At 41.0% G+C, this 15,313-nt stretch overlaps 1 protein-coding gene across 1 annotated transcript in view; it reads left to right on the plus strand.

The window, feature by feature from the left end:
• Positions 1-1,752: 1,752 nt before the first annotated feature.
• YAF2 (YY1 associated factor 2) overlaps positions 1,753-15,313 on the plus strand; it is a 31,730-nt gene continuing 18,169 nt past the window's right edge. Inside the window, exons 1-2 of the mRNA XM_064655890.1 lie at positions 1,753-2,030; positions 2,170-2,295. Coding sequence (XP_064511960.1) covers positions 2,005-2,030; positions 2,170-2,295 — 152 coding nt within the window. The 5' untranslated portion in view covers positions 1,753-2,004. The remainder of the gene's footprint in view (positions 2,031-2,169; positions 2,296-15,313) is intronic.

The raw sequence follows: 15,313 nt of genomic DNA on the forward strand, positions 1-15,313 counted from the left end.
CTCACAATTCGTATGGAAAAAGAAGGCTGTGACAGAGGAAAGGTTAAGAGAAAACAGTTGTTTCAAAATAATTGCTTTCCAAAAGTGAGGAAATAATATGTTTATTTATACATTAGAAAGAGTGCAATGTGGTAAAGGGCACAAGGAGACAGGTTTCTCCACTGCTTCCTGTTAAGAGATTTCTGTGTAGTGTGAGGTTCAAGCACAGGTGAGACACCTCATATAGTACTGTAATTTTAAAGGGTAGATGTCCAGTTCTGGACTACTTGTGCAAAGTGCTCTTTATAGTCAAAGGAAAGAAATGATCCCTGTAAAATTATGGGGAAAATTGTAGATGCCTGTCTTAGCATCAGATCAATCACTTTCAGCATGAGCTTATTTCTCCCTGCTGGGGGCTGGTCTGGGCACCTAGTTCACATAGATGTCTAACTAAATGCAAACAAACCCAGGCCAGCTATCTGTGTGTGGCATGGCCCACCCTTAGATGTGCAATGCATACATTTTATTAATAATTTACAGAAGACTCTATGAGAAGCATAAAGAGAGAAGAAAGAAGGAAATCGCGATAGAGGAAGAAAGGAAAAGCTAAGGCAAATACAGAAAAAAACCCATAAGGTGAGGAAGATTACAATGCTGGAAGCTGGATGCGAATGCAGAAGGAAATTAGGATGACTTTCCAACCACAAGTAGGAAATCCTACACAGTTTTCCACTTGCTGATGCACAGGGTTGCTAGAGAGACACAGAAACTATGAATCTTGTAGAAGTGTTAGTGCTTGTACATAAATGTAATGTCCCAATGAATGGGTCTTTAATTGCTTTCCTGAGATGTCAAGCACTTTATCTGTGTTTTTCCTCTCTCCATCCTATCTCAGTATTTCTAGCTGAAACTTGTTTTGACAACTTTGCCTTCAGAATCAGAAAGTTTCTCCATTGTCCACTTGCTTAATTTACAAAAACATCTGTCTTCACACACTTGGGTAAAGCTATCCTTGGGCATATTTTGTTCTTGAAATCCTATCATTTCCTGACAAAGACAATGCAGCAACAATAGCTTTGGCCACTGACATGCTGACCAGTATCATCTCGTTGTCTGCTTGCACTCTGCTGTCTACCTGTGTTTAATGCTGTCTTTGTTACCTACTTAGGACATATGCTCTTTGTTCAGTTTGCACAGCATCCTGCAAAATGGCATCCTAGTCTGTGACTGGGCTCCGGTGCTCTAAGATAACAGAGGTGATAAACCCCCGTATCCTGCCTGATGTTGCCATGATGCCTGTGAACCACGTTGTACTTGCAAGTTTTCAAGTGCAAAAGCACCGCGCTGCACACGGGTGCCAGGTAACATCGCTGTCTCCTGGTCCTGTATTGGTACCCACGGCGTTCTCCACTGCCCTCAGGCCAACGGGATGCTTCAAGACCAAGACTGCTAAGCAGAACTTCGTGTTCAGTTTATTCCCGTTTCTTTCTTACTGTAAAGCACGGCCTGGAGCAATTTCTGTGGGAAGGAGCACAAGGTGCTAGTGCGATCAACCTTGCGCGACAACAGACCAGCGGCTTCCAGGGCAGAGCCGCGCAGGCCGGCTGCAGTCCGTCACACTCCCGCTCTGCCCGTTCAGCCCAGCACCGCCTCCCGTCCCCCCGTCGGGGCCGCCCCCCGGCGCCGGCACCGCCCCCGCTCCGCCCGTCGCCCCCAGCAGCCCCCGCGTTGCCCGGGCCCCGCCGCCGCCGCTCGCAGCGCCCGAGCCGCCGGCGGAGCGAAGCTGCCGCCGAGCGCGGCCCGCGGGGCGCCGCGGCCTGCGGGCGCCGCTGGTTGGCGGCGGGCGGACACGTGAGCGGGGAGGCGGCGGCGGCAGCGGGAGTTTCCCCGACAGCTGGAGGTTGCGGCGGCGGCTCCTCCTCCCCGGGTCCCCGCTAGAGCCCGGAGACCCCCCGCGCTCCTTCTTATTGACAAGCGCACAAAGGGCCGCGCCGGGGCCGGGTCGGGAACGCGTCTGGAGCCGGCATGGGAGACAAGAAGAGCCCGACCAGGTAGGGGCAGCGGCGGCGCCTTCTGGTTCCCCCGGGCCCTCCGGGAGCGCGGGGCCGGCGGCGATGGCGGCGGGGTTGCCCCGGGGGCGGCGGGGGCGGCGCGGCCGGCGTTGCCCCTGGCGCGCGTGTGTCTCCGCAGGCCGAAGCGGCAGCCGAAACCCTCCTCGGACGAGGGGTATTGGGACTGCAGCGTCTGCACCTTCCGCAACAGCGCCGAGGCCTTCAAGTGCTTGATGTGCGACGTGAGGAAAGGCACCTCCACACGGTGGGTCGCCGGCGGAGGGGGGAGCGAGGGCGGCGGGGGAGCGGCTGTGCGGCCGTGACAGGAATGGGGGCCGGGGAAGCCGCGGAACATCCCCGGGGTGTGAGGGAGGGCGGCCGTAATAGGAGTCAGGTCACGTTTACCGGGGGGTGTGCGGGGGGGCGGAGGGGGAGCACCCAGTCCCCCGGGGCTCCTCGGTAAACCTGACCCAGCGGTGTGCCGGCGTGTGTGGAAACAGAAATTATAAATACCAGGAAGGGCATAATTGCCTGCGTACCCTAACCCTGGAGAGGCTGTGCCCCTTGCATGAAGAAGAACCATTACCTGGGGTGTGCCTGCTAAGACACCCTTTAATATTTTTTTTTCTTTTAAATTCATGTTTTCTGTGAGTTTAACTTTGCCACATACATAACCCCTTTGTATAATTATTATTATTATTAGTAGTAGTATTAATTTTAATTCACTTTTCATCACAGAGTATCACCGTCCAGGTTTCCGGGGGCTGTAGGGGGTGGATTATAACCCTTCAGTGTTTAGAAAGGAATTGTTAGTTGAATTGTGCCGTATGGAATTGCATCCTCATGAAACCGTGACTTCCCAGGAGGACCTTTTCTCTGTACACCAGTCGGAAAGCTTGCAGTGGATTACCTTGCAGTGGTTCCTGTGCCTGCCGGTGTTTTTCAGTATTGTGGCTAAGCGTGTGTGTTTGGGGAATGGAGGCTTTTTATAAATGAACAGGAGTGCACTTGTAGCCATGCATGCTAACAGAAGAGAGTGTTGCTCAAGAATCCTTCCTTACAGTTATCGTACCTAGAGGTTAATCCTGTCGGCAGGAGAAGTTTAAATGGCAATCAAAGTTGCAATTCTATCAAAAGCCACAATTACATTGTAGATATTGGTTAAAGCAGTGATGAATATGACTTGCAACAAATGTTACATTTGAAATTGTGACTGCAACGTTGGATCCAATTACATGAGAAAAAAATGACTCCTTTTCTGGAGTTGGTTTCTTAGACTTTTGAAAACTAGAGTGAGTGTTGAAAGGACTTCTTACAACTTGAGATTTCAATACTGGTTGATTATTTTTTTTTTTTAAACAAAGGAAATCAGTGAGGTAAATGCACTGAGGGGGAATTGCATCTGTCACAAATAGTGTAGTTTGCAGTTATAACAATGGCATTGTGTTTATATCACAGAGAAATGTGTACAGATTGTAATTTTCAGCAAAATAAGACTACTGAATTAATGCAAAGCCTTTAAAAAAGGCTCTTTAACATCCAGTCAATTTGATAGGCAAAGTCAGTGTAAAATTATGTTTTGTTGCATTGGAAACTCAGCTGGATAAAAGCACTGAAACTTAAAAACCAACAAAACAAAAAACCCCATGCCAAATCAAAGAGTGTGGAGTTCCCAAGAAACAAATATTTTCATTGCATTCTAGTTTCCACCCTTGAATATTTCATATTTTATATAATTTAACAAGAAAACATTTGGTTTGGTTTTTTTTTTTTTTTTAAATTTCCAGTTTCTCCTTGACAGTGACCTGCTACGGAAGAACTGTAGTTGATAGGTAGATTTTTGTTTCTCTACTTAAACACTGTAACAAAGTGTACCTGAGTAGGTTTATGGATTTCTTTTTCCCATAAGGTTTAAATGAATTGCATTTTCATGTGTTTTCAAAGTCGAGGTTTTACACATGGCATGATATAAATACAGGTTGAGGTTTTAGCCCAAGCAGTTTTTGTCTCCAATTCTGATATTTGATTTGAGCTAGTGGATAGACCTTTGTGTCCATAGAGAGGATCATTAGGGTGCCAAAGAGACACAAAAGGCCATTTGGGTGGTTTTATTATTTGGTTTTTTTTAAGCATCTCTAATCCAAGTGACAAAATTAGTGCCTTGTTAAAGCATTTGTTGGTATTGCCTGTAGGACAAAATGGTTTTCATCAGCATTGGACAGAATAACAATACTACCATGTTTTGATGACAGTGAGAATGCATTATTTATTTATTTCAGTCTTCCATTTTGAAGCTTGATGTTAGATTAAATTGATGTCTCAGCATGGTTCTTTGTGTGCAGTGTTCTTACTTAAAATTTTTGACTGTTTTTTTAGTGAGGAGAGCTTTGTCTAGAAGGCAATGTAAAACACTGCTTTTTTTTTAATTCAGAGAAATGTCTTCTTTGTGGTGGAATGTTTTAATATTTGCTTCTGCATGTTAAAATTCACTAAATATGACCAGATTTTCAGGTGGAAAACCAGGCAATCATATTCAAGTTTAGTGGGTTTGAAGGCCACTGGAAATCAGGTGCAAAGTTCATTAAAACTTTTTTTTTAATACTGATTATGTACATTTAACTTTACAGAAATATTCTCAGGTGGGGGTAGGGTTTATGGATGTTTTCACTGTTGAATAATTTCTTCTTTCCAAAAGAGTTATCTTTTGTGCCAGGGGCTAGACATGGATTATATTCTTTAACAACTGGTGGAATTGTTAAGATTAGTGCAAATAATTCTTACGACTTCTTGATTATATCTTATTTCTAGACTGAATTTGGAAAGCAGATTAGATCATAGAGTTCAATTAACTTTGTCTATGGCAGTATTACTTTGACTGATTAAGCTGGGCTGTGCTTGGAGGGGGGGTGTCCAAGAGAAATCCTGGATGCTGCAGAAAGTGGTGTAACTGATTCCCAAGGTGGCACTCTTTTCCTTGGGTTAGTACTAAAGGAGTGCCCCAACATGGTGCCGGTTAGATGTGCCATGAGTCAGATATAGAACTAAGCTCCCATCTGCCAGATGAAAATCCCTGTACCTTTTACTCTAGAACCACTGCCAGATGTTAATTTGGTAATGTCACTGAGGATCTAAACTCCCCCTGTAGGCATGGCTTTCGTATTTACTTTCTAACCTAAATTGTTCTGTTTTGTTGCTTGGGTACTGAAATTGCTATGTTCCTCTTGATAGGAGGCTGCACTGAATATAGTAATTTTCTACGTGTGACCTTTAAAACATTTTGAAATCATCTGGATGAAAGACATTATATAAACATAAGGAACATAGGACTGTAATAATCATTTCTTACTTGGATAAATCTCCTGCTGAAGTTCATTAGAAGCATGAGTAAGGAATACTGAAGAGAACCCTAGCGTACTATGTTATAGAGGGAACTGGTAGCAAACTCTATATTTAGGTTGCCTAATAGTTTCCATAACAAAGAAATTGTATGACCTCTTTGAGAAGTTTTATTGTTTGCAGAAACCATCGAAGTTTGGCAAGAGGCAAAGTCCTTAGGCTAAATAAGTGGTTTGATTTCCTTGCCCCATGAAATTGTTTGAGTTTTACTGAGACTAAATCACTTGAAAAATCATCGTTCCCCATCTGTCACCCATGTTGTACAGAGAAGTCATTGGTAGAACACTGAAAAAGCCCAGACTGGAATCATGTAAAAGCAACAGTGGCAATGATGCTGTGCTGAAAACACATAAGGGAGTTATTTTGTTCCTGGGGAGGTTGTAATGGGGTTACTGAATTTGGTCTGACTCTCACAACTACCGCTTTGTCAAAAGAAAGTTGCCTCCATTAGCAAGCTACCATTTCTTTTCTTTCTTTCCTTCTGCTCTTCATGGCACTATCTGAATCAGGAGTATATTAATACTGATTGACCTTCAAGAATTGGGCTGGATCCTTGGACAGACGTTATTGCAGCAACGATTTGCCCCTGGTTTGTCTGTCCTTCAATAGATGTTTGGATTTTGCTATTCTTGCCAGCTAACACCATTAGTCACTGTAATTTAGATGTGTTGTAAAGCTGAAGAGTTTCAGTGTTGCTGGGAAGAAGTACACAAGAGGACTGGCATTCCCTTTACAGGAATGTACGCTTCCTAGTCTCCTCTGCCTTCTGGGAGACTGCATTACTGCCCCGTTGTCACCTCTCTGCTCAAACTTCCTTAGAAGCATTATTAACACTCTTGTTATTCAGTCAGCTATAGCATCGAGATTTAAAATTACCTGTCACTTTGTTTTCCTTCATGTGGTTTTTATGTATGTGGTCTGATCTCTAGTTGCAGGACCCTATTCTTTTTTCAATGCTATGATAAACCACTTCTCCTTTCAAAGAGAATGATGAGCATCCAGGGAAGTGTAGTGAGAACTGCAGGAGGAACTGCAAACACTGGCTTTTTAAAATTTGAAATGCTTGGAATGATACTCTGCTATGTAAATAAAGGAAAAAAGAGGGGCAGGGACACATGATCAATTTCCCTTTTTCAGAGTTGATAGCATTCTGTGATTTTTAAATTAGGTAAAAAGGATATTTTCACTAAAAGTATTGTCTTAGCTGGTTAAAAGGGGAAGATTTGTTGTACAAAGTGTATTTTATGCTTGTTATGGTTTTATTTTTTAGAGCCTCTTTCATTACTTTCTCTGAATTCAGTAAAAACTTAATCTTGCCTATAAATTTGGGTCTTAGTGCACGCTATTCAAATCCATAATAATTTTCTTTTGGCAGGGGAAAGGAGGCAGAATAAAGAAATGAGACGGGTACAAGTGACTTCTGTGAAATTTTGTGGGGTTTTTTGGTTTGCTTGCATGTAGTGTGGTTTTTTTTTTTTAGGGATTCCTATTTGATACACATGTTGAGTGAGCTGCTATATGCAATATCATTTGTAAAATAGCCCCTGAAATTTGTAGCCAGAATGAGAAAGTTATCTTAAGTCAGGATGAGTTTTTGTGGATTTGGGATCTGTGCCTCTTAACATCCTGTACTGCCAAAGTAGAGACATGTATAACTAGCTGAATGGGGGCATGGCTTCCTTGTCCTGTGATCTATTGATCTTCATTACTGAATTGCTCCTTTTCTCCCGGCTGAAGAAAGCCAGATTTAAATCATACCAGTCTGAGGTATAAGGAACTGGGATGCAGTCTTTGTATGTTTCCTTGGTATTTGGTCTGTGCTCCATGACTGTGCCTGAGAGGCTGGCGAGCTAATATGTCCATGATTTTATAAGCATGTCTGATAATCTCCTAAATATGAGATATAGGTCTCTATTTGGAACTGTCACGAGTTTGTTTTATGCTTCGAGAAGCATAAATGAAGTGCTTAATTTTTTAACTTGGATATCAAGGTCATTTTTCTTCAGAAAACATGTGCAATTTGTTTAGTCATGTACCATCTGGATGTTTATAAGCACAAATCAGTTACATTTAATCAAATCTGGTATTTGTATTTCTGTTGAAATCCAGTACTGCTGAGGACAGAGTTGGTACTTCTCCTGTATATCTGGTTTAATGCGCCTGTTTCACAACAGCTTGTTAAGGACTCACTCTTCTGCCTTCCACTCTGCAGCCTCTGTGTGTGCACATATGTGTATGTGTCGGGGGGGAGGTTGTAAAGGAGAAAAAGAGGAAGAATTGCTTGTCGTGCTGATTTTACAAATACATGACTGAATCAAGCTTAACAGACTGAAGAGCTGTTCGTTACTTGTGGTAGTTTGGAGAAGGAAATATTTGCAGGAATTAAATGAATGGAAAAGTCATATATAATCCATATTTTACCAAGCTCTATATTAGAAGTTTTATGTTTTAGTGTCAATATTAAATTATAAAAAAAAGCAAGAATAAATAGTTCTCTTTTGCTCTGTAGATAACCATGGGGTAATCCAGTCATTCTGGACTTCCAGTCTGATTTTTAAGAAGAGTTTTTAGAACTGTTAGGAAACTTATTTAGGAATTATTTTCCCTGAAAAAATATAGTGAAACTTAAGAATTCTGCACACATCAACTAGAATGAGTTTTTGTTTTCTTTATTAAACAATGAATGAATTTTTATTGAGTGGCCTGGCTCTGTTAGGTGCTTCTGATGGGTGTAGCTTATATGGGCAATAGAGAATGCAATTCACAGCCACTCGAAAGAACATCAATTCTAGAAAAGAAAGAAGTTTTTAAGTTTTCCAAAGAAGTGTGGAGGGGGGTGTTGATTTATTTTTTTTTTTTAAGATGAACTTGACAGATACTTTAATCTGTTACTCTAAAGAGCTCATAAAAAATGTGTTGGGTTTTTTTTTTCTCTCCAGCATGAAATTGATATTTTTGGTTTGATGCTTTCTTGTTTTCTTTTTTTCTGTACCTCCTTCCTGATGTCTGATATACCTCAGTAATTTTTTTTCCCTTCACTTTATTAATGCAATCTTCCCAGAACAAAACAAAGAGTATTTGATATTGGGCTAAAACCCCATAGGATCTGTTTGATCCAACTTTGATAGTTGATTTAAACCTAGTTTAGTTGTTCCTTTTTGCATCATGTTGAAAATAGAACCATAAAATTGTAGAATCGTTAAGGTTGGAAAAGACCTCTAAGATCATCGAGTCTGACCATTAACACAGCACTGCTGTGTTTACCACCAGACCATGTCACCAGGTGCCACATCCATACATCTTTTGAAAACTTCCAGGGATCCTGACTCCCAGCACTTCCTCGGGCAGCCTGTTCCAATGCCTGACTACCCTTTCAGTGAAAAAATTTTTCCTAATATCCAAACTAAACCTCCCCTGGTGCAACTTGAGGCCATTTCCTCTTGTCCTGTCACTTGTTACCTGGGAGAAGAGACCGACACCAACCTCCTACAACTTCCTTTCAGGTAGTTGTAGAGAGTGATAAGGTCTCCCCTGAGCCTTCTTTTCTTCAGACTATAATAACCCCTGCTGCCTCAGTTGCTCCTCATAAGACTTTTGCTCCAGTCCCTTCACCAGCCTTGTTGCCCTTCTTTGGACACGCTCCAGCACCTCAATATTCTTCTTGTAGTGAGGGCTCAAAACTGAACACAGGATTGGAGGTGTGGCCTCAGCAGGGCCGAGTACAGGGGGACAGTCACTGCCCTGGGCCTGCTGGCCACACTATTTGGGATACAAGCCAAGATGCCATTGGCCTTCTTGGCCACCTGAGCACACTGCTGGCTTGTGTTCAGCTGGCTGTTGACCAGCACCCTCAGGTCCTTTTCCACTGAGAAGCTTTCCAGCTACTCTTTCCCCAGCCTGTAGCACTGGCTGGGGTTGGTGTGACCGAAGTGCAGGACCCAGCACTTTGCCTTGTTGAACCTCATACAGTTGTCCTCAGCCCATCAATGCTGCCTGTCCAGATCCCCCTGCAGAGCCTTCCTACCCTCCAGCAAATCAACACTCCCACCCAGCTTGGTGTCACCTGCAGACTGACTGAGGATGCACTTGATCCTCTGGTCCATGTAATCAATGAAGATATTAAACAGGACAGGCTCCAGAACTGAGTCCTTGGAAACACCACTAGTGATCACCCCCCATCTGGGTATAACTGTTCACCACCACTCTCTCAGGGCCCAGTCATCCAGCCAGTTTTTTTACTTATTACCTGTCCATACCATGGGAAGCCAGTTTCTCCAGGAGAATGCTGTGAGAGACAGTGTCAAAAGCTTTACTGAAGTCCAGGCAGACAACATCCACAGCCTTTCCCTCTTCCACTAAGCATGTCACTTTGTTGTAGAATGAAATCAGTTGGTCAGGCAGGACCAACTTTCCTAAAGCCTTGCTGGTTGGGCCTGATCCCCTGGTTTTCCTGTAACCTGGTGTGTGATGCCCCTCGAGATGATCTGCTCCATGGCCTTCCCTGGCACTGAAGTCAGGCTGACAGGCCTGTAGTTCCCTAGTGTTATATCGGCCAGAAATTTAGTTACTTGGCCTTCTCTGTGTATATACACCTTATGTAATTAAAAGAAACAAACATGGAGCAGAAAGAAATCGATCGCTTTCTATAAACATTCTTTTTTTCCCTCCTATGATAACTAATGATATCAGAGCTACTGAACAGGAAGAACTACTTAGCCCTCTGATTCCAAGATCTCAGATCTGATCATGGATTTAGGGGATACTCTCTCTAGAAGGGCAACTTTTTTAATAGTACTGCAGGATCACAGAAAGGTTCTGTCAGCAAAATAGATTAGCATTTGTTTTCCACAGTTAGAAAGCAGTGAAAGCTTTGAATTCTTTTCTGTTCATTATAGGTTTGGGTGTAAAGGCTGATATGTCTCATTTGTCTTTTTGTCCTAGGAGCTCAGGATGGAAAAGGTCTTCCAGTGATTTAGACCCTTTTCTACTTTGAAAGAGGATCAGTAAACCTGGGCAACTTCTAGCATTATCTTTATGCTAACAAGTCTCCAGTGAAGGGGACTATAACCTCTTTAGACAGGTTATTTATACTGCCTTTTACCCTTGCTGTTTTTCCAGATATCTAACCTTTGTGTTCAGTGAGATAGGTTGCTTTATACTCCCCCTTCCCCCTTTAGTGCATTACACACTACATTTGTAGTTCTTTGGTTATTGGCTTTTGGTTTTCATATTCACCCACTTTCCCTCTGTAAGTCTTCATATAAAGAAGAAAATTTCAGCAGTCTTTTCTTAAAGGTAATGATTTTCTTAAATCATAATTCTTTATATCATGATTCTTTATTCCTGAGTGTTCAGTTGACACATTTGTTCCTTACAGTAGTAGCCCAGAATGAGGACATACCTTCAGCTGAGTAATTCCTAGTGTATGGTTTAGAAGGACTGTGGCTTTCTAGAATTCTGCTAAATTACGATGTCTGATGTTCACACTTCCCTGAATGAGAATTTTCCTTTGTGCAGTAGTACCATGATGTTGACTTATCCATGCCTTGTAATCTGCTTGATCCAGTACAGTCTGGTGTCCTTTTGTATCCCATTGTTACTTAAGTAGGGCTTTTTTTTCATGCTGTCATAAGGCCCGCAGTGCTTTGTGCTGTCTTTCTTGGAATTCGTAATTTTGATTTTGGGGGTTTCTTGGAGGGCTTTTGTGTTTGTTTGTTTGGTTAGATTTGGTGTGGGATTTTTTAATGGTTTTTTGGTTGTTGTTTTTGTTTGAGTGTTTTTGTGGAAATGTCCTCTTTGTTTTTAGTGCCACCAATGGTATTCTTGCTCCATGTATCTTTTCTAGGGAAAATTATCTGTCCTAGACTAAGAGCTACTGGGATTTGAATAAACACCTACAATAAGATGGACGATATTAAAAGAGAAGTCTAGCTGGTGGGAAGAAAGCTCCTGTATCACCTGTAGAGTGATGAGAAGTTGCATTTTCTGCCCCATGACTTTTTATAGCAATTTTTCCTTGATAGTTGTGATAGCCCACTATGCCTGTTCCTATTTAAAACTTGATAAAGTGTCTGTACTTTTCATCTTGAAAGTCGGGTTAGGACAGTATGCTTTGCAGAAAATTTTCTTAAAGTATCAAGTCGTGTCTTGGCTTATACAGTGAGCTACAAAATACTTTTAAAGTAGGTTAGAACAAAATATTATGTGTTCAATTTTTACACTTTCATACAGTAGCTTATCCTGGTTTAAGTAGGACAGAGAAATCTCGAGAATTGTCTGTACCCTCTGAAGTGCATTCCACTGGTATGTGGTACACTGATGTGGAGCAGGCTTGAACTTGGAGAGTTCAGCTGCAGAATGTTGTTGGTAGGCTTTTGGCTGGCAAATTTTTCATCAGAAGACTGGGAGAAGACTATAAGACCCTGATGTCTGCTACAAGTTTTTTCTTGTTTTCTTAGAAGTTGAGGGGTGGGGAGGAAATGAGCAACTGAAAGTTTTCCCATTCTAATTTACTGGAGATTTGGTACTTAGCTTTAAACTTCTCCATAATGCTTGAATATACTTTCTCTGAACTGTACAGTTCAAATGACAGTGCCTAGCAGAAAAAAAATGTATGAATGAGCGGGGGCTTGAAAATTCACAATGAAAATAAAGTTCCTCGTGTTCTGCGTGTGTTTTTTTGCATAGGTGCAAGAGGCATCACAGTTTCTGCGGGAAGGGGACAGAGGAGCAGCCTGAAGGATCCAATCCTTTGCGGGATTGGCAGTCAGAAGAGGTCACTTCCCCATAAATCCCAAGGATCTAGGGGTCTAAAACAATGTAACCACTGCTTTCTCTGTAGAGTCCCAAATACTGCCTCCTCAGGGGAAGTTGTTAAGGAAACTGAGCTTTGTAACCGCTGCTCATATGGAGCACATTGTCTTCTAGGAAACATAAATTGGTTTTATGTTTCTCTAACAGAGTGCTTTCAATATATCTGCCATGCTGAGCATGGATGAGCCATAGTCTGTGGCACATGGGAAAGAATTCTAACAACGTTCAGAGGGTTGGAGACTTAACTGGTTGTTGGAGAAGTAAAATTTCATTGCTGCTTCGAAAAGTATCCATGAAGATGAACTTTGCCTTTCTAAAGGTCTTGGTACATGTATTTCTTCTTAGAGCAGGCTGTTGTGCATTGTACCAGTTGTCTTCAGGAGACTTGCTGGCCTCGTCTGTTAAATGTCATCTGGAAAATAGGGCATTCCCTTTAAGGGAATGATTAAATAGGAACACTGCCTCAAGGGGTAGTTTTCTGCACATTTTTACTGTGACTGATAAAACCATATGGGTCTTGTGAGTCTATTTTAATTGAATCAGCTTTTATTGAAAGACAGAATTGCTAGAAATGCACTGAATGGATGAATTCCAAGTAAATGATTCACACTGTAAAACAGTTAGGAATATGAAAGCACAAATCAGAGCTGGCTGAAAGTTAGAATTCAAATATGCATAGGATGTTTAGAAATTGCATTGTTACTCTGCAATATGCAGATGGAACTATATTATGTTTTCCCATACAGACTACTAGCTCCATTGTTTGCACTGTCATAATTACATAGTTGTATAATTTGTGGAGGCAGTGTAATGTACTGTTAACACTCTAGGATATGACAGAAGTAATGGTAACGAGAAAAAATAATTTTGGATAGCAGCGTAAATTTGTTGAAGATGCATTTAATCATGAACTGCTTCAATGTCGAAATAAAGACTAGTTTCTCACAAGATACCTTTATGTGGTGATTAGTGTGAGCATATTCATGTGACATGGCAAGCTAAATGTAGTTTAATCTGATAGTTTTTATTCTATGAATAGCTTAATACAGTAGTGATGACTGGGGGAGGGTGAGCTGATCTGTGTCAGAACCCAAAGACTGCTTCTCCTGGTAGTGATTTAATTTAATTGCTAGCAACTTGTATTACAAGAAGTGCTAATAGGAAATATCTTTTACTTCTCGTAATGGGACTTCAACTGCTAAAAATCAGGAGAGGCATCGTTACATGAGCTGCTCGCTTCTGTGCAGAACACAGTTTGGAAGATCTAACTGGCTACAGCATTTGCAATACTACTTAGTATACACTGTGTTCCTGATGGTTTCCCATTTGCTTTAAATAATATTGATGTGCTTTTGCAGAAAGGAATCTTTTTTTTCTTACTAGGAGGTAAATTGTGGCCTACTTGCACTTGATCACAAAACCCAGCAATAGTAATGGAACAAATGTTTGTGTTGGGTTTATAGCAAAGTTAAAAAAAGCACCTTCTTTGTTCTGCAATATTGTTTTGCAGAACCTAGAAGCTCTTGTTGCACAAGATGCTGCAGAAAGACATTGTGGAGTAGGTATGATAGTCAGGTAAAAGATAAGTGTAATTTTAGAAAGCAAATTTTGCTGATGTATCAAATCTAGAAAAATATGTTGTTAATTGAAAAATTGCCTGATAGAAGAAAATAAAGTCTGAAAACATTGTAGCTATTACTCTGCAAATATGTGGAAGGATATATTAAAAACTGTGCATTTTGTGTGTAGAAATGCTCAATAATTCTGTCAAATTATTTGGGAATGAGTGGTTTACATTTGACAAAAATAGTCCTCTGCTATTGAAGTTTGAAAAATATTTCATGCTTTTAAATTTTTACTGTCAAACTAGCGTTGAAAACTTCATTGTCTTGAAGCACAAAGATCAGTAAAAAAATATTGATGGGGTAAAGATAGGGAATTTTTTTCTTGGTTTCTGTGCAGCCAGACTGCACATACACCTTAACAGTACAGATTTGTGCATAAACTGGAATAAATGGCCTAAAATGTAACAGTTAAAGTTTTGCCTTCTCATTTGAAGTCTTGTAAGACTCTGTCACTCCTTATGTGTCAAATTGACTTTTGACTGTCAGCATTATTACATGAGGATAGTCACTGCAATGACATAATGCATGTATGTGTGTCTTGGTTCTAGTCATTTCATTCTGTATTATGAGGAATTCAAGTATCAATTTCTTGACTCTTAGGAAATTCTTTTGCATTTGTAAGCCATGATAATAAGGTTATGATGTGAAATTAAATTTGGTTCCATTTCTTTTATTTAAAGCTGTGAATACCATTGCAATATCTATATAAATATAGGTCTCAGCCTTCCAACATTTTTCATGAATTCCTAGTTTTGAAGAAAAGAGCAGTCTCTTTGAAGTTAAGCTCTTTGGAAGCAGAAGTTAGCTCAAAGCAAGGAAGACTCTGATAGCTGTGTCTGTTTAATAGGTGAATGTTTAGGTGAAGTTGCTTATGTTTGTTATCATTAAAACCAATTATAGTGAGAGGGGACAGATACTCTGGAGGGGCATAGATGCAAAAATTATTAGGGTCATTGTTACCTTTTCTGCAGAAAGACCTCTGAAAAAGAGAGAAAACATGCCTGAGGAAGAGGGAAAGTTAATTACTTGATATTTATATGGTAACTCTTTATCAGTTTATGAGGGTGGGGGAAGGGAGATAACTATATAAAAAAGACCTGGCTAGTGAGTGGGAGGAAAGTTTACTTACTTCTTACTAACTTCTACTTCAAGGTACTTGTTACTTGTTACAGAAAATGAATTTGAAGTATCTTGGTTTTTTTCCTGGAGCCATTTAGATCTTCTGGTGTCTAAATCTACATCATCAATCCATCATGGAAAAGTCACATTCCAAAGCTGCTGGTTGTAACCTGTCCTGGGATCTGCTGAGTGAAAAGCTATCTAAGCTCTATTACAAAGTTACAGTTAGAATTTTGCATAATTAATCTCTTTTTACAAATGTGCAGGAAGCGTATCACTCTATAATATTACTATAATACTTAACTATAGCTGTGCCCTGTAAAAGTTACT

The sequence above is a fragment of the Pseudopipra pipra genome, chromosome 5 (genome assembly GCF_036250125.1).
Source record: "Pseudopipra pipra isolate bDixPip1 chromosome 5, bDixPip1.hap1, whole genome shotgun sequence".
Taxonomy (NCBI): Eukaryota; Metazoa; Chordata; class Aves; order Passeriformes; family Pipridae; genus Pseudopipra; species Pseudopipra pipra.